Here is a 23,296-nt window from a genome sequence, read left to right as displayed (position 1 = left end):
TTTTTATGCAATGTATATGCATATTTTTCCAGAACCGTGGTAAAAATTGCAAAATGTAAGCCATTTGACTTTGCAAATTCTCACACGCAGCAGATGGCTTCAGTCCAGGAATTTCCATTTATTTTATCGCAACAAATCAAGCTGCTGTCAGCCCTTTTAACTGCAGAGCTGAGGCTCAAATGCATGCTTATGTCTGGATTAAATTTATTTATCAAACATTGCAAGAAAGCACCTCTGTTATAACTTCAGTCAAAATGTTCTTTATAATTTTTTCATCTTTGATAACAATTGGCTTACAAAACTGACTTTTTTTTCTTTTTCTGATATTCTCAGACCCCTGATAGAAAATGGTTAATCTTTGATGGCCCAGTGGATGCTGTCTGGATTGAAAACATGAACACAGTGCTGGATGACAACAAGAAGCTGTGCCTGATGAGTGGTGAGATCATTCAGATGTCTCCTCAAATGAGCCTCATCTTTGAACCCATGGACTTGGAAGTGGCCTCTCCTGCTACAGTGAGACATTTTTATATTACTGCACATGCTGCTGCACCCATTTTTAAGTGTGGGTATAATATATACTCTTTACAGTTGAGCAATGTGTTGTAAACAAAAATAGGGGTGTAAAGGTAACTATAGAAGTGTTATTTCATGTGTATGGAGCTCTAATAATGGTAAAAAAAATAATAATCATGATAGAATTTCTATGCTGTTCATTCCATTTATCAATATTGAATATGACTTGCCGGGAATTCACTTATCGTGGCTGGGTCTGGAACCAATTAACTGCGATAAATGAGTGTTGAGTGTATGTGGTTTCAGATGGGACTTTAATTGCAAGTGTTTATTTCAGGTGTCCCGTTGTGGAATGATCTACATGGAGCCGCATATGCTAGGCTGGCATCCTCTAATGCTGTCCTGGTTTAATGTCTTGCCAAGTACAGTCACTCCGGCCCACAAAGAACTCATTGCAAGCCTTTTTGAGCGTATTTTGCCAGCCTGCCTGGAGCTCATTCGGAAAGCTACCACGGTACTGTGAAGATATTTTGTCTAATCTTATGTGTTTTGATTGCCACATTTAGTCATCTAATCTCACTTTGTATTAAGTTGTGTGTCTAGCTGCACATTTTTTTTTCCCCAGGAGTTGTCACCAACCTCTGACAGCAATCTTGTCAAATCCTTGATGAACTTAATGGACTGCATGATGGAAGAGTTCCATGATGCATCCATAATGAAGCGTATGAGTGACAATGATGTCTGCTCTTGGCTGGAGGTTTGTTGAAGAAACACACACAACCACACTGATAAAAGTAACATATGTGTTTAAATGAATGATGGCTATAAGCTTGCAGTAGCAAAGCCTTGATTTCCGGATATCAAGTGACACTATAAGCAAAACTAGTGATGTTACAAGAGGTGCCGGGGCTTCGAAGCGTGTGTCGAATAATCCAGTGGGCACTTTCGCGAAGCGTGTACCGAGGCGTGATTCATTGAGGGGAGGGGCCGGAATTGACGCCCGAAAAGGTTGATGACGCTTCGGGAAAAGGTTCAGTAATTGCCACAATGTTTGCCTGTCACTCAGCGATATAAACCCCTCAGGTTTAAATATTCAAATGTGGGGTTTTGTGGTGAGAGTCAGTCAGTTGAGCATGTGAATAGTGTTTGCCGATGGTTTGGTTACTATACGGTTACGTTAGTTTGGAGTTCAGAGAGAGAAGATATAGAGCCAGCTAGAAAGAGGAAGTTGTGTGGAAACATTTTGACTTGATCAGTAAGCCAAATCAACACGTTTGCATTTCAAAACCTGTATTTTCACTGTTTGTCATTGTTATTGAGAGGTGAAGTGCTTATTGTGTTTCAAAGAGTTGGGGTACAATAATAACACTTCATCCATGTTCAGGCATTAACGTGCCTTTCATGAACATAAAGATGAAACTGGACCTTCACCCGTCCATGGTAAGGTTAATAGTACTACATTATAATAATATATTACAGTATTACCAACACAACCATGATGAAGCTATCCATATCACATGATACATGGCATTTATAGACAAGAAACCATTCAGCATTTTATATATACTGTATATTTTATCTTACACTAGATTAATAATTTGGTTATACAATATTTTGTAGTACATATTCATTTCCAAGAGCCAAAACAGATCAGCATTCAATGCATCACACATGAAGATACATCTGCCTGTAATTGTATCCAAGGCCAGCAGGTGGTTTCGTGTGCACATGAAGTTTCAAGAAATGAATCCATTCTCGAACCAGCTGACTGAAATGGTTCGAAGCCTCATGGGGCTTCATCTCGCCATCACTAAGCAAAACTAACCAGGAGCAACCGAGACCAAGCAGTTTTAGTCCATCGTCTTTTCTGATCAGCCACAACAATTACAAACAAAACTTGCAGATGAAAGTATCTGCAGGTGAAACTGTGTGGAATGCATAATACGCATGAATATACAGTAAAGAATAATCATCATGCAAATATTTTGGTAGATGAACCCTTTTTTCTGCTCACTGCATGACACACAATTATATATTTTTTCTACCAGTGAATCATGTCTTTAGAACACTGCTGCTATCCCCCATGGAGCCTTTCACTGTAAAAAGCCTATCTACATTCTCCCTCATGTTTCACATTCATTATCAAATGGTTCAATTAATCAACCTTTTAGCAGCAGGATCTAACATGAGTCATTTGCAATTCCAACAGCATTCCTGCTGTTTTTTTTTCCTTTGCAACAAAGACATCTCCGCTAGTTGTTGGGTTTTATGTCTCTTTCCCGATTGCAACATTTAGCGTCTATAATACAGCAATGCAGTTATTTGAAAAATAATTCTGCAAGGAACTTTTACTGTACTATATTTATTAGTAAAGCTGTGATTACAATAGTTAGTCCGTTGGTGCTCATTTATCGCTGCCATGCTTATACAATACACCGATACCTGACCACCCAGAGGTTCTGGGTTTGACTCCATCCTGAATGGACAACACGTTTATGTCAAAGTGTCTTTAGCAAGATACTGAACTCCCAGTTGCCGCACTTAAGGAGATGCTTTGACACCCCTGATAGTGAAAAAGCAACCGGCTATTTGCGTGTATTGATGTTGACATTACAAGAAGGTTGTGATTGGATTTGTCATCTTACAGGGTATCTTTGTCTTCTGCCTGGCGTGGTCCGTGGGTGCAAGCTGTAACGATGCAGGCCGGATCAAATTTGATGCCTTAGTAAGGGAGATCCTGAAGGGCCCCCTAAGTGAGGGGACGCGGACATCTCATGGCATCCTGGCCACTGTAGAGGCTCCCACTAAACAACTGAACGTGCCTGTGCCCACGGAGGGAACCATATACGAATATCGCTTTGTTAAACAGGTTTGTATTTTGGAGAGTCCTTATAGCATATATTGGCATTTTAGTTACAGTTGAAGCAAATTTTACAGGTCTTTTACATTCAAATTCAACTACAGTTTAACAATGTATCCTTCAGGGCCCAGGTCGATGGGAGCTATGGACAGAGGAGCTGAAGACTGCTCGCCCCTTATCCAAGGACATGCAGTTTAACGAGATCATTGTACCCACAGAAAATACAGTTCGCTATACGGCACTGATGAAGCTCCTTGTCACCCACCAAAAGCCAACTATTTTCATTGGCCCCACTGGTACTGGCAAAAGTGTCTACATTACTGTAAGTACTCTGCTACTTATGTTGATGCTTACTTGGCTTTCGGGTCTATACATCAAAGTACCTCAGTTTTTATTATTCATTTGTTCCAAAACAACAGACAAAAACTGAAACATACCAAAACCAAAGCTATTTTTCCCTTAGGAATACAATTAATTAGTTCACCACTGCCAAGTATGAACAAAGAGGGAGAGAACAGAGGGAATCTTTGTAGTTTACATGCAGATAACAATGTGAAATAATTATAAATGCATGAAATGAATAAAGAAACATTTAACATCACTTTTACTTTTGAAGACAGTGATGAACAACAAAAGACAACAACTTGTCAATTTGATCATTGTGATTTCTGCTTTAACACATTTACCTCTTTTGCAATATTAGCTTCCTTGATTTCTACTTTGCAGGTTGGAACTTATTGATGCGGCAAACCAACTGTACCATTCCATTTGAGCCAAATGAATGTGTGTTGCAGGATGCTATAGTGTGTACAACTTTGACAATGTTTGGGTGGTTGACCCAGGATTGCTGAATAAACAAGCAATACTGGGAGTAGTTTGTCCACATCATTAATAATACAACATTTTACGTGCCACTGTGCTATATTGTTTGAGAACCGAGACTGTGTGCAAAATCTGAGGCAATATGAAAACTGGGGTGTTATATCCCAAAGGTGTCTAGGGCAAGATGGGGCGTAACAAAAGTGTAAAAAGAAAATACCGGGCAAGGGAAAGTTAGAACACATGTAGGTCAAAGTAAATCAAGTATTTAATTCCAGGGCAACAGAAAACAATCCCCACAAAAATGGGGGATGGAACAAAAAACAATTCTTAACACCAGGACATAAAAGAAACTAGTGAAGGAAAAATAGCTGATACAAACTGACTGGGCACACAGCAAACAGCACAGACACTTGGTCACCTACACGGCAATGTTTTTAGGAGAGCAGCACAGCATTGCTGGCTGTCTGCCTCATATATGTATGCCAGCTCCACCTGATTGGTAATCAGGCACACCTGGGATGAACCTTTCAGGTGTGTCACCATTCTGCAGAGGAGAAGCATCTAATACACTAAACACACAATACATCTAAACACAAAGCATCTAATACACTATGGGACGTAACATGAGGTATTCAAAAACCAAGGTCTGACTGTACCGTAATGTCGAATGCACTGGTATTTAAGCTGCATCCACTAAATTTAGAAATCACATGTTTTCAGGCCACACAGCTAGGAGACCTGGGTTCGATTCCCCCCACGGGCATCTCTGTGTGGAGTTTGCATGTTCTCCCCATTCGTGTGTGGGTACTCTGGTTTCCTCCCACATTCCAAAAACATGTTAGGTTAATTGGTGACTCCAAATTGTCCATAGGTATGAATGTGAGTGTGAATGGTTGTTTGTCTATATGTGCCCTGTGATTGGCTGGCGACCAGTCCAGGGAGTACACCACCTCTCACTCGAGGACAGCGGGGATAGGCTGAATGAATGAATGAATGTTTTCACGTCGTGACATAGTGTATTCAGTACACAGACAGATGCTGTCGAGGAACATGGAACCTGGTGCAGCAATTTGCACTGTGGTTGGCCACAGTCTGTGAGAAGACAATGTGCCGAGGTCAGGGGAGCCAGGGTTGAGAGCAGGTGGAGCCACCTGTCCTGGCCCAGCAAGATGTACTATAGTCAAACACTTTACGAGCATTCTGTTGTGCTGCCTCGGAGGTCTGTAGAACCAGGATAGACGTGGCCCAATATGGTGCACTCTGGTCAGACACAGTGGTCGAGCAGCCCTGGTGTGCCGACATAACTACATCTACTGGTCACAGTTGGTATTACAGTTTACTGCCAGGACCGGCCTCATTCTCCATGGTGAGGGCACTGCTCCAAAGGACAGGAGATGTCGCGAGACCAGAACGTGACCACATATAAGCCGCATCACTAAAAGCATGAGTTTTAAAGCATGCAAAAAATGTACCCTATACTACTGAAATTACGGTAATTGGTTTTATTGTTTTATCTATAGAATATCACATACGTAAATATCTTTTGAAGTGGAAGATTAATAGGTTAAAACCTATAGGACAATAACATTTGTCATTGATCAACTTCAGTAGTTCATTTGTCCCTGAATGTATCAATACTGAATGTTTAATGCAAATGTTTTCCATGTGTTTCTACGCAGGACTTCCTACTGAATCATGTGGACAAGGAGGTGTACAACCCATTATTTATCAACTTTTCGGCCCAGACTACAGCTGCCCAGACTCAAAATATTATTATGTCCAAACTCGATAAGCGACGCAAAGGAGTTTTTGGTCCTCCCATGGGGCAGAAAATGGTAAAATATATATATATATTGTTTAAATTGATATTGCCTATAAAACCAAGGTTGGACTTTTTAGTGGCAGTTGCACTAAAACAATCTGAATTTTTTTTCATGACTGCCAACTTGTGGCAGAATGTGTGAAATAAAAAAACACTCGCTTCTTATATTAAGCAAAGTAATGTGCTTTGTCAGGTAGTTTTTGTGGACGATGTGAATATGCCAGCCAGGGAAGTGTATGGTGCTCAACCCCCTGTGGAGCTGCTGCGGCAGTGGCTGGACCACTGGAACTGGTACGACTTGAAGGACTGTGCCATGATAAAACTGGTGGATATTCAGGTCATGTGTGCTATGGGCCCACCCGGTGAGTAGTAAATGGTATCCCAAAAGTTCAGGTTGAGTTATTCTACATAGCCAGCCCTTATGGCGGAGTCTTGATCCTGTTTTTAACTGTTTGGCTGGGGCTTGGTGCACAAATTGCAATTCTCCACCAAAATGCAAGGGTTGTGTTTTCCTGACAGTGAGCAACCACAACTCTTGTTGACAAGCTGTTTAGCTTCCAGTGTAGCAGTAATAAACAATGGCGACTTAAAGGGATGGTTTGGATTTTTTAAAAATCTTTTTAAGTGAGATTCAAGTCAGTAGAGGATGTTGCTCCCAAAGCTTTGGGAAAGGCATTTGATTTGAAAATGGAAAACTGACAAGACAACATATCGAAAATGATGTACTAAAAACGCCTACCAATCACAGCTCTGTGGTGCTGCAAGGTTGCATTTGAATGATGCCTTTATCCATATGGGTTGAAAAACATTGTCATTGTCACAATGATGCAATATATGTTCCTTATATAGTAGTCCCTTTGATAATTTTTTAGAGGGTGAAGTCGTCAAATAGGTGTGTCCCAATGACGTGCTTTGTTAGTTAGCTCATATTAACTTGTTTCATATCAGGATTTTGAATATTGGGGAAAATTCCAAAAAAGGTGCAGTTCCCCTTTAATGTGAACAGATGTATGTACAAAATTACAGTTTTGTCTTGTGTTGTCCTTAGGTGGAGGACGAAACCCTGTCACGCCGCGATACCTGCGCCACTTCAACATGCTTACCATTAATGATTTTGACGAGAAGACCATGTATACAATATTTTCCAGGATTGTCAACTGGCATTTTACCATACGGTAATACATACTCATACAACAGTCTCCAATAATACAGCATTAGTAGCAATAGACAATTCAGTATATTGATGCAGATCAGTTTATTGCATGTATTGAATTTTATCAAATAGTGATCTCCACTGATGCAGTGCACCGATTGATTGCCTGGTGCATTGTACACTGGAATAAATGCCTTACCCCCATATATATCCCCTTTAGAAAAAAAATAAGTGGTTCCACTAGATGTGTGTAAGATGATGTTTATTAATAACTGATGCTGCCTTACCGTAACCAACATCACCTGTATTGCATGTCTTCCTTTAATGGTCCGCCACATCTTTGCACTTGAACAGTGGACTTGACTGTGGAACTTTGTAACATGCCGCTAGCTGGGCACATTTCTATAGGGTAAGACATGCAGACGTTTTGTAGGGCTTTCAAATTTCAAACAAAATAATCGATCTGAAAAGAAAACAAGAGCATATATTTAATTGCCATACATCATGGAACATACAGAAAACATTGAGGAAAATATTACAACATATGAATAAATTCTAAGTATTTTAAAATGGGGAGTTACTTGTCAGTAACTACAGCAGTATAGCAGTATATAGGAAACACGGTATTTTCCAGACTGTAAGTCGCTCCAGCCAATGATATAGTAATAACAATAAAATGGAGAACAACAGGCTTTAAATAGGCGTCTGTTAACATAACATGAATAGGTGATATTTTAACATAACATTAACCGGTATTACTTTTTGTTACGTTTTGACCTGAAAACATTTCTATGTAAATAGCCCCTCAGTAATAGTTGCTGTTTACATTGTGTATTTTCAGTGATACAGGAACATCCTAGAACATAATCTCACGGCTGTCAGTGTCAAAATATATAAGTCGCTATGGAGTATAAGTCACAGGACCAGCTAAACCATGAAAAAAAGTTTGACTTTAAACTACAGTAATAGAAACATCATTGTTTAGGGTTCAGTAAGGAATAAAAATGCTTTTGTGCAGGCTCCCTCTGTATTAACAGTTCATAAATGTGTGAAATCCCTGATCTGTTGACATGCTACTGATGAGGTTTTTATATTTAATGGAGACAAAATTCATGCTCTGACCAATAATTTATTTTTAGCAATCTAGAAAAATTAACATTTGTTACCCTGTTCAAATTTGATCATTAAAAACCTAGGATAATTCCACAATTTATTCTGCAGGTTTGCTTTCCCAAAGCCATTTGGATCTCTGACGTCTCAGATTGTGAATGGTACCATATCCGTGTACAAAGAAGCCACCAAAAATCTCCTACCCACCCCTCAAAAATCCCATTACTTATTCAACCTTCGTGACATCTCCCGAGTCATCCAGGGCATCTGCCTGTCTCGCCCAGAAACTGCAGAGGATCTGTCGACCGTCAAACGACTCTGGGTACACGAGGTAAAGTTTTACAACAGGCATCATGGAAATGATAACCAACAAAGTGCAGTATGTCCAAAGTAAAAAAAAAACGTTCTCCTACACTCACCATTGTTGCTTTGTTGTACCTCAGGTATTGAGGGTTTACTATGATCGTCTTGTCCAAGACTCTGACCGCTCCTGGCTTGTTAGCCATTTGCATGTGGTTTTTAAAAACCACATGGAGGCAGACTTTCATCAGGTCTTCCAGAGTCTCGACCAGGACCAGGACGGGATAGTCACTGAAGACGACCTGCGTAGCCTGATGTTCTGTGACTTTCACGATCCCAAGGGCGATGACCGCAGCTACCGCGAGATACAAGAGTTGGACCAGCTGCGACAAGTGGTGGAGGCCCACCTGGACGAGTTCAACAACATCAGCAAAGCACCAATGAATCTGGTGCTTTTTCGCTTTGCCATTGAGCATGTCTCCCGCATTTCCCGCATCCTCAAGCAGCCAAGCGGACATGCCCTCTTGGTGGGCGTGGGTGGAAGCGGGCGTCAGTCACTCACTCGGTTGGCTGCCCACATGGCCGATGCAGAGCTTTTCCAAGTGGAGATCTCCAAGACCTATGGGATGGTGGAATGGCATGATGACCTGAAGCTAATCATGACGAGGTCCACATGGGGCGAAGCTCATGGAGTTTTCCTGTTCACAGACACTCAAATCAAAATGGAATCATTCCTGGAGGACATTGGCAATCTGCTTAACACTGGTGAGGTAAGTGGATGGTGATTTTCTAATTGGATGGTTAGATGCGTATGCATATTCAAACATTGATATGTACAGGAGTGTGCTGCTGTTTTAGGCATATTTACATAATTCACTTAGTTCTATTTTGTTTCAAGGTGCCTAACCTGTTTGCAGTGGACGAGAAGCAAGAAGTTGTTGAAAAAATGCGAGTGTTGGACCGTCAGCGTGAACGTGACAAGCAGACAGATGGCAGCAACCTGGCTCTGTTCAACATGTTTGTCGAGCGTTGTCGTTCACAGATGCACGTTGTGTTGGCCATGAGTCCTATCGGAGATGCATTTAGGAACCGCTTGAGACGGTTCCCTGCGCTTATCAACTGCTGTACCATTAACTGGTTCCAGGTGTGTATTGACAAGTACAGGTGGTCCTTGGGTTACAAATTAGTTCCTTTTCTGTGAATATTCATTCGTCCAGGTTATTGTATTCTCAGGGAAATCAATCGATCGCAACTGCGACTGCATGAACTAGACTAGAGCTGTCCTATCTCGTCTGACTGCTGTATGTGCCACTTAGTCTTTATTGAAACTAAGAACCACAGTCATAGTCTTGTCTGGCCCACAACCTAAAGTCAGCTTTGAGTTTTGACATCCCCGTCCTAAAGAGAAGATTAATTTACTTTACTTTTTTCAATCAATCGAGTCACAATTATGTTACATTATCATGCACAGTAACAAAATAACTAACAGATTTCCTTTTGTAACATCTTTCTTGTCAGTCATGGCCTGAGGATGCTCTGCAGGCAGTGGCCTTTCGCTTCCTGGAGGACGTGGAGATGACAGATGAGCACAGAGAAGGCTGCATCAACATGTGCAAGACCTTCCACACCTCCACCATCATGCTGTCGGCTCGCTTTATGGATGAGTTGCAACGCCATAACTATGTGACTCCAACCTCATACTTGGAACTTATCTCCACCTTCAAAGTTTTGCTGAATGCAAAACGAGCGTAAGATTGCGTATATACTAGCATCACATGTTGAATATGTACTTTTTTTAGACAGCATCAGAGCCAACAACATTTTGAGACACTTTGCAACCCACTACTTTTTTGTTTTTATTGGCCCACAACAATCCTACAAAAATACTATATTTATATCTAAATTCTATATTTATATTACAGCAAAAGAAAATATTGAAAAATCTACAGTAATCTTACAAAAATGTCAAAAGAGGAAAAGGAAAAAGTTGTAATTTAACATGGATAAGAGGTTATTTTAAGAGAATAACGATTTTATATTATGAGGCAACATGACATCATTTTTGTAGCATAACATTGAAATAAAGATGTTATAAATATTTTGATATTAGGAAATTCATCAATGAATAAAGCAGTAGTTTTTCGAAAATAAGGTTGGGGAAAAAGTTGTAAAATCACAAGAATAAAGTGAAAATATTGGAATAAAGCCATAATTTTAAGAAAGTTAGAAAGTAACATTTAAATAAACAGGTAAAAAATATCTTCAATTTTATGAGATTTAAGTCAAAATAGTTTAAGAAAAGAGTCATATTCTAATTAGAAAAAAAATCTGAACGAGAATAGTCTTGTAATTTTAGTAGCATAGAGTTTAACTTTTTAAAATTACTTCAAAAATGTATTATTATGAGAAACAAAAATATTTAGAACATTAAAAAAAACAAAACAAAGACTGAAGTATAGGCTTTTTCACCTATATCATATCCTAGATTTACAAACTGTCAAAGTGCCCCTTGCATTCTTATATTTTTTCAGAATGTGTGCCGCGGTGGAAAAAATTCTGGACTGTCACCCACATTATTATGTTGTTATTTAATGTGCACAACACAAGCCATTGTGCTTTCATCCATTGGTATATTTAAGTGTGTTTCCAAAATGCCATAACAGAATGCATGAGAAAACCCAGCAGATTTTCGATGGGATCTTACAATGTATTACATTATTATAGCATGTGGTAAAAGTTATTATCTCTCTCTCTCGCTCCAGTGAAGTAATGACACAGAAAAGCCGTTATGTCGTGGGCCTTGAGAAACTCGAGTCTGCATCATCCCAGGTGGCCACCATGCAGGTTGAGCTGGAGGCTTTACAACCACAGTTGATTGAGACCTGCAAAAAGGTGGATGAAATGGTGGTTACAGTTGAGCGTGAATCTGCGGAGGCAGCGGAGACGGAAAAGATAGTGAGAATGGATGAAGCCGTGACCAACGAACAAGCCATGGCAGCCCAGGCTATCAAAGATGAATGTGATGCTGACCTTGCAGAAACCATGCCTATCTTGGAAGCCGCACTTGCTGCACTGGATACTCTCACTCAAAATGTAAAAATAGTCGTTGTTTAGCATCCTGTTGCTCCCAACCCAAATACCAGATCTTGTAAAACACATATTTTGTTATTATGTTTTATTTTCAAGGATATCACTGTGGTGAAGTCCATGAAAAGCCCACCTTCAGCTGTCAAGATGGTCATGGAGGCAGTCTGTATTCTAAAACAGACAAAGCCAGAACGTATACCTGACCCGTCTGGTAGTGGTAAAAAAGTGGAAGACTATTGGGGTCCTGCCAAAAAACTTTTAGGAGACCTAAAATTTCTACAAGGTCTTAAAGAATTTGACAAGGATAACATCCCTGCAAATACTATCGCCATCATCCGAGAAAGGTACATTAGTAACCCAGACTTCGTACCAGAAAAGATTCGAACAGCATCCACTGCAGCCGAAGGCCTGTGCAAGTGGGTGTGTGCCATGGACAAGTATGAAAGGTGTGCTCCTGCCTTTATAATATGAAAACTGCATATGAAAAGTTGTTCATCTGAAGAATAAATGATAATCAAGGATACCCAAATTGAGTCCTGCCTTAAAATAATGCACCTAAATTGAGAGAATTGAGTAAATATGTCAATCATGCATGAAACGTTTTGTGCTTCCTGCAGAGCTAATAAGGTGGTGGCTCCAAAGAAACAGAAGTTGGCATTGGCGGTGTCAGAGCTAGAGGAGGCCATGGCGGTCCTGAAGAAAAAGCAGGCTGCCCTCAAAGAAGTTCAAGATGAAGTGGCAAAACTAAATGACATTTTGGATGCCAACAAAAAGAAGAAAATTGAATTGGAGAATCAGGTTTAATTACTAACATATATATGGGAGCAAATGTGTTAAATATGTATTAGAAACCTGACACTCATTTGATTCTTTCATCTCATATCTTCGTCTAATGATTTTCTTCAGGTGGATTTGTGCAAGAAGAAACTAGAGCGAGCCACGCAGCTGATTGGAGGCTTGGGTGGAGAGAAAACGCGTTGGAATGAAATGGCTCGCAGTCTCGGAACACTCTACGAGAACTTAACTGGGGATATCCTTATCTCAGCAGGCATTGTGGCTTACCTGGGAGCATTCACCTCTAGCTTCAGACAGGTAGGTATATGGACACATTTCTAGAATTCTCAGTCAATCAGGTCACGGTAGTCTTCAAAAGTTCGATTGATGCCATTGCACTCGTTATTTGTTGGAAGGTGTGTCACCTTTAGTCCAAAATACATCGTTTCTAAATCTTTTGGCTATTTTTGCCTGTGGTGGGTGTGTTTTCATGTCAGTTCTCGCATGTGAGACTAGTGACTGGCTGTTTTTCATAGGAGCAGGTCATCCCCCTGCCTGGGTGCAAAAGTGTGTTAGTGACCACTTTCCTCAAGGTGTGAGATGTTATTCTGGGGAGGGATGTTAGAGCTTTGTTGTAAGATGACCTATGGTGACCTAATATGACCTATAATTGAAAACAAGTTTCTTCTTGCACGTAGATGCTACCATTGAGCCATCATCGTAGCCGGCGTTCTGTGCACCCATAATACTCCATTGCAGCGGATATAATAACCCGGATGTTGTGTTGGGTGGGTTGGTAGGTAAGTTAGGTGGGTAGGTGGGTGGAGAGGTAGGTTAGGTAGGTAGGTAGGTAGATAGGGTGGTTAGGTAGGTTTGGTAGGTAGGTAGGACCCCCTTAATACAATGCATTACAATTGTGAATGTAGTATTCTACATTGGCCACTAGGTGTCAGCTTGTTCTTGTCATTCAGTGAAACAAGCATCATACTTACTTACTTACTTACTTACATAGAAAATGGATGGATGGCTATTGGTTAATATGATTGTTAAAATGTTAAAAGGGATGTAATTTCATGTTTAGGGGTCTCTGATAATGTTAAAACTCGGATTTAGAAGATTGTAACTACAAAGATATCCCACTTATTAAGAAGGAATTCTACTTAACAAAAATTGACTTATCACAGTTGAGCCTGTCATCAATTAACGATAAACAAACTGTAAATCTATCCATGCTGAAAAGTGGTATAAGTGCTGTGTCACACTGGTGCATGTAAACAGGACTTAACATATACGTATGAAACTGGAAGAGACCATTTTGTGAGGGTAATCTGACTCATTCAGTGCAATAATGTACATCAGTGTACCTTATGATTGTTTCCCCAAAGGAATGTGCATTCTCTTTGAGATGTAAATGCTGAGTTTGGACCTGAAGATTGGCCTCCTGTGTTGAGTTATGTTGTACATGCTTTTGGACTGATGGCTTGATTTCCCAGTGTAGAGGTCACTGCACTCTTCACTACACTGCACAGCATCAACGACATTGCTTTGCTAGCTTGAAGAGATTTGGTCCAAGGGGTGTTTTGCCTGAAGGTCCTCTTTGGTTTGAAGTGCATCGGAATGTTATGTTGGTAGAAAATCCTTCCAACCACAGCATTCTGCTGTTTGTATTATTTCAGGCAGGTGAATTTCCCCATTGTTTATTTTTTGGCTGGTTTGACAAAGACCCAGTTAGGATATCGCCGCAGTGATGTGTGTCTTTGCTTTCTGTCTTGTGGTGTTTTCTGCTCTGTTGTTGAGGGTTCTGTCTGCTCCTAGCTTGCATTCTAGTAGGTGGTGGAAGTCAAAGTGTAGGTACTGGCTAGCTTTTCTGGAGACATCAGTGTTGAAGCATGTCACAGTCTAAAAACAGCAGAGTGTTCTCCTTGGTGTGTTCCATGGTGAAACAGATGTACAGTACGTTGACTGAAATATCGAACTTTGCAGGTTTTGATCTTGATTCATGTGTCATCAGCGTACCTGAACCATTGACTGGGCTTAGTTTCCTTAAAGGAATACAGAAACCTTTTTATGTATTGTTAGCAACTACACATAATTGAGTGTTTGAGGCTGAAGTCTTCTTGTTGTAGCTGCTTGAGAACAGGGAGGTAACGTCTTATTGATGAATGCAGTCTTTGGAGTTGTAGATATGGTGTCCTTACCGGTGTCAAATTGTGGCTAGGAGTTTGACAATGTTGTAGGTGACGGAGTTGATGCTGCCAAAATGAGTGAATGGAGCTCCTTCCCTGTCAATTTTAGGCTGTCTATTCATTCAAACTGTTACTTCCCTGGGGTACAGGTGATAGTATATTGCTTTTTTTGATTTAGTGTCATCATCGGATAGAGCATAGTCTGTCGTGTTGAGAATGACTTATGTTCCTTTGTCTGCTGGTCAGAGTGTGATGTTGTGGTCCTTCAGGGATGTGGCAAATTTGGCAAATTTGTTGCAAAATCTTATGACTTTCCAAACCTTCCTGGCAGCATTTTTCCTCAAAAGCGACGAGCGATTTAATCTAGCGATTTTTCCTGCCGTCGTTTGAGACTTTTTTGGTATTTGGAGACTTCAAAGTGAAAACACGTTTTGCAGTTTCTCTTCTCATTGAGCAGCAACGGGTCCTGCTGAGAAATCTGCCTCGCCGTCTCAAGCGTGATCTAAAACATAAATGTTTCTGAAGCTTCATTAAATTACTTCCCATTACACTCACGCCTCAAGGTGGATGCTGTGGGGTGAGTCTGGATGTAATTATGACCCTTGACTTTGAGAGGTGCTTGCCGAGATAAAACATTTGTTATTTTATGTTGATGAAGTGATGGCCAATTTTAAAATAACAAACCAAGAATCAAGTTTATATGTAGTTCTGAACATAATTAAGGTGTTTTTATTGACTTTTTTGTCTCTCCTACAAGCTTATAACTTTCTCATACAGCATCTGTTAAACATCATACTGAGGAGTTGGCAACACTGCTGCTTTTTTCTTCAATAATAAAGTTGTAAAGAGGTACCTTGGCACTGAAGAACCCCATCACAACCCTAAGTGGTTCTGCTTCAGTATCAGCTTCAGTAGTCTCACTAGAAAGGCCCTCTTTCAACAGAGGTGGAGGTTGGTGGCATTACTTGTCATCAGTTTACCACAACATCCCTCCTTCGAATAATGACTCAACATCTTGAGGTGTGTCATTAAGTGGTCACTAGCAAGCCTTTTTGCAATTGACTGGAATGACCTCACTTGTCACACCAGGTAACAAAGAACATTCCAAAGGGACAGAGTCACCAGAAACATAAATATGGGCATTTATGCAATGCATTTGTATCACATTGGTTAGATATGATTCTAACTTGCACGTCTCTGACTTAAACCATTCATAGTGGGACAGTTGAATCCATAACACTGACAAATACGATGGAACCTTGGTTAGTGTCTGCCCCAGTCAAAATGTCAAAGATTTATGCCACAGATTTGCCTCAGTTTGCATACATTCTTCGGTTAGCGTACAATACGGGGAGTGTATGTTTATATGCAGCAAATGTCCATTTTATTATTTTTTATAGTGTATTGAAGTGTGTGGAATAAAAGCATTGTGAAATGAAACATGCCTTCCTACATCATGAAAATGTGTTTTTCTACAGGAGCAGATAGAGGAGTGGTTACATTTATGTAAGAGTAAAGCCATACCATGTTCTCCCAATATGTGTCTAACAAATTCTTTGGGTGAGCAAGTCAAAATTCGTGCCTGGACGATAGCGGGCCTCCCAACAGATGGTTTCTCCATAGATAACGGCATCATAATCTCGTGAGTATCAAAGACAAACATTGTGTTAAATCACTATCCTTTTATAATAGTAGGCATTTTACTTAGTCCTGACACAGATTAAAATCTGTTTAATTTTCCTTTATAGTATTCCTGCTGTCAGTAGTCATATTTATACCCTGCACCAAATGCTTATCAGTCATTGTACCATAAGATAATTAAAGGAATGTTTTTAATTTCTTCTTTTTATCAAAAGGATTTTGCATGTACAAAAATGCTTGGAGGGGAAAAAAGATTGTACTTTTACAGAATTCATTAGAAAAAATGCTCCAAGTAGTACAATCAGCAACAGTGTGTCCTCTAGATGGCAGTCATTTGTTGTTGATGAGCATTTTAGAACTGACAAAGGAATACCTTTTTGAAAAAAAGCCTGGCTTTGCTGTTCAGATAAGCACCATTTTCCCTTCTTTTTTTCTTTATGCCCTGTAAAAATGACTTACCCAAGTCTGACCTCTTACTTTTCACTGTGTTTTTTTTTTAAATAATGCAATACTGCTGTGTGTGTTCTTACTGTGATGCCAGTTGTGCTCACTGTGGATGCTCCACTAATAGCTACGCTTTACATCTCAATTATTTATTTCTGTGTACCAAATTGATGTCTCATAGTTAGTTTATGGAACCACGTTCAATACAATACAGTGTCTGTATATGTGTGCCTATAGCAATGCCAGGCGGTGGCCTCTGATGATTGATCCCCAGGGCCAGGCCAACAAATGGATAAAAAACATGGAGAAGGCTAAAAGCTTACAAATCATTAAACTGAGTGATCCGGGCTTTGTTCGTAGTTTGGAGAACTGTATCCAGTTTGGAACACCAGGTAAGCATGAAGAGTACATATACTGTCTTTTGTGCCGGGTCTGATTTTATGTGCAATTTCTGTTGCTGCCTTTTGAGGTCTCTGTTTACCACAGGGGTGAGTTTCTGTTCTCCAAAGCCAGCATTCAACCAAGTCAATAAAAAAAAAATGAAGATACATCCAATGAAAATTTGTCAAATCGTACAAGAGATTTTTAAAAAACACCATTTGAGTTCTTGTAGTTCCAGCAAACACTTGAACAATTTACATTTTGCAATGTTGGATCTTAAGGACATTTTACAATGCTTAAAGAGGCATAAAGAAGATGGGGTGAGACATTGTTTTTTTATTGCAACAACCATAAAACTGAACTAGGCTGTTAAAAAAAAAACAACCAACCTAAATTAAAAAAAAGACAATTTTATAAAAAGAAACAATAAGTCGCTGCACAATTCTTGTAAATCATCTCAAAAAAAGGGTTTGGACATGCTTGATGCCAACTGTTATCAGGTGGCGAGAGGGGAAGATGGCTTCATGGAGGGCATCCACCATCTAACTGATGTCCATTTTTGTGAACTACCCTTGGCATCCCCCATTCTAAATTGAATTTGAGATCAGGGGAACATGCAGGATGGTCCAAAAAGGGTGACGCTATTGCTCTGTCCTTTGTTAGGTGGGCATTGAGGATCTATGGTCATGAGGAATGCCACACAGCTCCAAATAGCTAGCTGCCATTTGACATTTGCCCTGCACAACCTGAAGTTCCACTGTAGGAAAAATCACCCCAGATTATGATGCCCCCCCCAAACTGTGCCGTGTGGCAGACGGCTCAAGTGGCATCCCCTTGTCATGCCAGTAACATTTGTTCTTGTCAAGAGAATAAAACTTTCAGTGTTCCAATTTTTTGTGCTCTTGTCTCAAACGGACAGTGCCACGGTGTTGAAGGAGACAAGGCTTTTGCAGACATTTTAAGACCGTTGTCTTGACAATGCCGTCTGATGGTTATTGGACTGCACAAGGCACCAATAACAACCTTCATTTGGCCTGTTTTATGTTTTGCACATCTGCAAGGTCTGCCGCCCTGTGCAGACGAATGTCATTTTCGCACTCATGCCCCCTCGAGTGTTCCCTTTCATGAGGAAAATTTCTTCTTTGTACACCTCCAAATTTTTCTAACTACACGGTTGGACACACACAGAAAAAAATGTCAGACGAACAGCAGAGCCTCAGTACAGAAGTACCATCAGTAGGCAGACAGTTTAAGTATAAAGGAACACTGAAACAAGTTGTTTCAGTAAAGTTGCTTGTTTTTTAATTTCTTTTGCTGTGTTCAGCATGCCTTTTGTAAGCACATTCTCCTGCCAGCTTATAAGTCCCTATGGTGGGAAGAATGACGAGCTGCAATTGCAGCACTCCTATTCAAAGGGCGAGTGGGCCACCTTTTCTTCCTTTTCTGTCGCAGCAGCAAACAAATAAAACACAATTCATCTTCTTCAAGAAGTAGATGGCCAAGTGTCGCTATGTTGGAAGTCAAGTAAACAATGGCAAAAAACAAAAAAAACGCTCTAGTTTAGTACCGTGGTAGATGTGTGTTTTTGGTATAGTGCCCCTGCTACGAGAGGCCTTGCTTATGCAGTTCAATAATCCACCCGTGTTCAAAGAGGGAAAACTTTTGTTTTTATCTCGCTCTCATTTCTTCTTTTTGCTACATTTTATACTCTTTATGATCCAACAGTGCAAAATGTAAAATCTTGCAATTTTTCAAATGGTCTTAAAATTTTAACCAGTAGTGTAAGTGTTGGTGGTATCATGTGTTTTGCCAAGTGATTAGTGATTAGTGAGTATTAGATTAGATTAGAGGAGAGAAATTGACATTTGTTGACAATAACAAAAGTAGGAAATCTGTTGTTAAGTGAAGATGAATAATATAGAATGCCACAGCCAAAAAGAAGATTTTTGGTTCTAGTCCGGTGTTTTGACTTAGAAATCAACATTGATTAAATTTCGAAGGTTGCTCCAGGCCTTCATAGTCACACATTTTTTGTTCCAATGAGCATTTATCACATTTCCTTGAAGCTACAACAACTCAAGCAACGCTTCGGTGACATTTAAAACAAGTTTCACTGCTTCACCTGTGTTTATGTGTCTAAACTCATGATTATGGTTGACTTAATCCTTAGTGCTGCTTAGACATGACCTTTTGTTTTATGCGACAATATATAAAAAAAACAGGCAAACAAGTTGACATGTTACAGACATTTTAGGACCTTTATGGTAGACTAAGAGGTTGAGAGCTAGCATCTGAAAAACTGTAGCCACACAGTCATTAAAACAACATCGAAATAATGACCTGACTCAACTAGCCGCCGGGTCTTTGCTTACTGCCACTCTGCAAAGCTTAACAGTTCAGAGAGTAGCTTGTTCTCACAGGGTGCAAAATAGTCCCCTGAGGGTGCCAGCATGGTCCCCCAACGCTTTTACTCATATTTCACAGTTTCATAGTTCCATATTGTATATATTATAGTCTAACCACTTGACTATATATATTTTTTTCCTGCATTATCACGTCCTCCGTGAGGCATGTGTTTATTGTGTCAAACTATCCACTGAAATATTAACACAACTCGATGTCCTGACCCAGTTAAATTATCTGTCTAGTGAGGCAAAGCTCATCAACCGACATTGGATGCTGTACAAGAACTTTGCGGGCCACCTTGAGGCATTCTGTCATTTATAGATGTGCTAAAGTTCTTAACATAAGAACAGCATTATCATACTTAATGGGGATTCGCATTAATATTTATATAATGGGAAACATTTTTAATATTTATTTGCTTCACTTATTTCTGACGAATAAGCATGCTCACAAAGTTTCTCTGTCTGCAACGGAAATTCATTGTCTTGAAATTAGAGGCAGTTATGAAAATAGCAAAACGTCCGATAGTTTGGTAAAATAATAGTAAGACAAATAATACATAGGTTTGTAAATTATTGTATTTTCCGTACTGTAAGTTGCAGGTTTGGTTGGTTGTGTGACTTGTAGTCAGGTGCAACTTATATATCATAACATTACATGTTTTAAAATTTAAAATTGATATTTACTAATTCATATTACATATTTTCTGAAACAAGGAGTGACCATTACCGACACCTCAATCATCCCCATTGGTTCCATCCATCTGTTTTCTATGCTGCTTATCCTCATTAGGGTCATAGGGGTGTGCTGGAGCCTATCCCAGCTGAGTTTGGGCGAGAGGCAGGGTACGACCTGGATTGGTTGGCAGCCAATTGCAGTAATTTGTTCCAGACCCAACTGCAATAAATGAATTTCCCCTAAACTGGATTCTGTATTAATAAACTATTTTCGTAGTTAGAACATAGAAAACCTTTTTTCGACAATCTGAATACATTTTTTACCCAATATTATGCGCTGTAGAAATGAAATAGCACACCTATAGTCATCTTTACACTCCTATTATATTTGTTTACACTGCAGTGACATAAGAGATGGCTGCCACCATATAACTAGTTAGCCTCCAGTTTGTTTGTTCTAAACTTGTGTTTCAAATGGAGTTGGGCAAAATGGCAAGCAAAGAAAGCAAAAACAAACTACTTCCATGCGGTTTGGGAAAACGTTTGACACTATCATGGCATGTGAGCATACCATGGCTGACTCGATGCCCTGTTAAGGTAATGTAATCTATGGTAATGTCTCATCGGTGTAACATTACTGATACCACAAGACCAACCATTTATTAATTCAGTAATTTATATGAAAATTGCATTATAGTCGGACCATGATGTAGCGAGGGACAGACTGCGCCTATACCCCAATGGATTCAGTGATGTGGAAAGTGATCAGGAGCTTGGTGAACTTGCTTGTTGACATCGCTGGCTTGTTGTGTTAATTTAGCCTATCCAGGCTCCCAGTTATGCTATTGTGTAGCTGAATACCTGGTAATGTGTAACATTAACATACCAGACACCTATTTAGCCTGTTGTTCTGTGTGCTATTGTGTGGGTGAATAACTTGTCTTTACACAAATGTCTGTTCTTCGTCTTGAATTTTGTGAAAAAATTTCGACCAATATAGTTTTTTGTCTACTTCATAACACATGTTTTGCCTGATGCGACTTTCTTGAGCGACTTATAGTATGGAAAATACAGTAAAGAGAAGTATCTGATTGTGGAATGTTTTAAGATGCATTCAATGCACTCGAGACTAAAACAAGCGTCGGGAAGTTCATTCATTCATTCATTTTGTACCGCTTTCTTCACGAGGGTCACAGTGGTGCTGGAGCCTATCCCAACTGTCGTTGGGCGAGAGGCGGGGTACACCCTAGACTGGTCGCCACATAGAGACAAACAACCATTTACACTCACATTCATACCTATGGACAATTTGGAGTCGCCAATTAACCTAGCATGTTTTTGGAATGTGGGAGGAAACCGGAGTACCTGGTGAGAACCCACGCATGCACGAGGAGAACATGCAAACTCCACACAGAGATGGCCAAGGATGGAATCAAACTCTGATACAACTGATACAAGTTGGAGATGGGTCATCAAAGTTATCTCCAGCGTTAATTCTTTGAGATATACAGTGCATCCGGAAAGTATTCACAGCGCTTCACTTTTTCTACATTTTGTCATGTTACAGCCTCATTCCAAACTGTATTAAATTAATCTCTTACCTCAAAATTCTACACAAAATACTCCATTATGACAATGTGGAAAAAGGTTTTTTTGACATGTTTTGAATTTATTAAAAATAGAAAACAAAAAAATCACATTTACATAAGTATTCACAACCTTTGCTTAATACTTTGTTGATCCACCTTTGGCAGCAATTACAGCCTCAAGTCTTTTTGAATATGATCCCACAAGTTTAGCACACCTATCTTTAGGCAGTTTTGCCCATTCTTCTTTGCAATAAGTCTCAAGCTCCATCAGGTTGGATGGGAGACGTCTGTGCACAGCCATTTTCAGATCTCTCCAGAGATGTTCGATCGGATTCAAGTCTGGACTCTGGCTGGGCCACTCCAGGACATTCACGGAGTGGTTCTGAAGCCAATCTTTTGAGATCTTGGCTGTGTGCTAATGTCTACTGTCTATATGGTCAAGGTACATGACCAGTCTACTGAGGTCAAGAGCGCTCTGGAGCAGGTTTTCATCCAGGATATCTCTATATATTGCTGCATTCATTTTCCTTCTATCCTGACTAGTCTGCCAGTTCCTGCTGCTGAAAGACATCCCCACAGCACGATGCTGCCACCACCATGCTTCACTGTAGGGATGGTATTGGCCTGGTGATGAGCAGTGCCTGGTTTCCTCCAAACATGGCGCCTGGCATTCACACCAAAGAGTTCAATCTTTGTCTCATCAGACCAGAGAATTTTGTTTCTCATGGTCTGAGAGTCATTCAGGTGCTTTTTGGCAAATTCCAGACGGGCTGCCATGTTCCTTTTACTAAGGAGTTGCTTTCGTCTGGCCACTCTACCATACAGGCCTGATTGGTGGATTGCTGCAGAGATGGTTGCCCTTCTGGAAGGCTCTCCTCTCTCCACAGAGGAACGCTGGAGCTCTGACAGAGTGACCATCAGGGCCTTGGTCACCACCCTGACTAAGGCCCTTCTTCCCTGATCGCTCAGTTTAGAAGGCCGGCCAGCTCTAGGAAGAGTCCTGGTGGTTCCAAACGTCTTCCATTTACGAATAATGGAGGTCACTGTGCTCATTGGGACCTTCAAAGCAGCAGAAATTTTTCTGTATCCTTCCCCAGATTTGTGCCTCAAGACAATCCTGTCTCGCAGGTCTACAGACAGTTCTTTTGTCTTCATGCTTGGTGTTTGTGCTCTGACATGCACAGTCAACTGTGGGACCTTATATAGACCGTTATTATATTTCCAAATCATGTCCAATCAACTGAATTTACTGCAGGTGGACTCCAATTAAGCTGTAGAAAGATCTCAAGGATGATCAGTGGAAAAAAGATGCACCTGAGCTCAATTTTGAGCTTCATGGCAAAGGCTGTGAATACTTATGTAAATGTGATTTTTTTGTTTTCTATTTTTAATAAATTCAAAACAAAAAACCTTTTGTCGCATTGTCATAATGGAGGATTTTGTGTAGAATTTTGAGGTAAGAGATTAATTTAATTCAGTTTGGAATGAGGCTGTAACATGACAAAATGTAGAAAAAGTGAAGCGCTGT

The 23,296-nt window shown here is 40.1% G+C and overlaps 1 protein-coding gene across 1 annotated transcript in view; it reads left to right on the top strand.

Moving 5' to 3' along the window:
* Window positions 1–23,296, top strand: part of dnah7 (dynein, axonemal, heavy chain 7) — a 70,849-nt gene that overhangs the window by 18,660 nt on the left and 28,893 nt on the right. The window contains exons 32-49 of the mRNA XM_058081264.2: window positions 334–516; window positions 854–1,030; window positions 1,142–1,273; window positions 3,164–3,385; window positions 3,501–3,698; window positions 5,878–6,033; window positions 6,214–6,382; window positions 7,069–7,195; window positions 8,395–8,614; window positions 8,727–9,353; window positions 9,482–9,727; window positions 10,102–10,331; window positions 11,346–11,676; window positions 11,770–12,116; window positions 12,288–12,468; window positions 12,577–12,762; window positions 16,109–16,272; window positions 16,953–17,107. Of these exons, the coding sequence (XP_057937247.2) occupies window positions 334–516; window positions 854–1,030; window positions 1,142–1,273; window positions 3,164–3,385; window positions 3,501–3,698; window positions 5,878–6,033; window positions 6,214–6,382; window positions 7,069–7,195; window positions 8,395–8,614; window positions 8,727–9,353; window positions 9,482–9,727; window positions 10,102–10,331; window positions 11,346–11,676; window positions 11,770–12,116; window positions 12,288–12,468; window positions 12,577–12,762; window positions 16,109–16,272; window positions 16,953–17,107 (4,051 nt within the window). The remainder of the gene's footprint in view (window positions 1–333; window positions 517–853; window positions 1,031–1,141; window positions 1,274–3,163; window positions 3,386–3,500; window positions 3,699–5,877; window positions 6,034–6,213; window positions 6,383–7,068; window positions 7,196–8,394; window positions 8,615–8,726; window positions 9,354–9,481; window positions 9,728–10,101; window positions 10,332–11,345; window positions 11,677–11,769; window positions 12,117–12,287; window positions 12,469–12,576; window positions 12,763–16,108; window positions 16,273–16,952; window positions 17,108–23,296) is intronic.

The sequence above is a fragment of the Doryrhamphus excisus genome, linkage group LG12 (genome assembly GCF_037039965.1).
Source record: "Doryrhamphus excisus strain RoL-2023G ecotype Guam linkage group LG12, RoL_Dexc_Guam_v1.1, whole genome shotgun sequence".
Lineage (NCBI taxonomy): Eukaryota > Metazoa > Chordata > Actinopteri > Syngnathiformes > Syngnathidae > Doryrhamphus > Doryrhamphus excisus.
The sequence above is the reverse complement of the archived record's forward strand: the minus strand, read 5'-3'. Positions and strand labels throughout refer to the sequence as shown.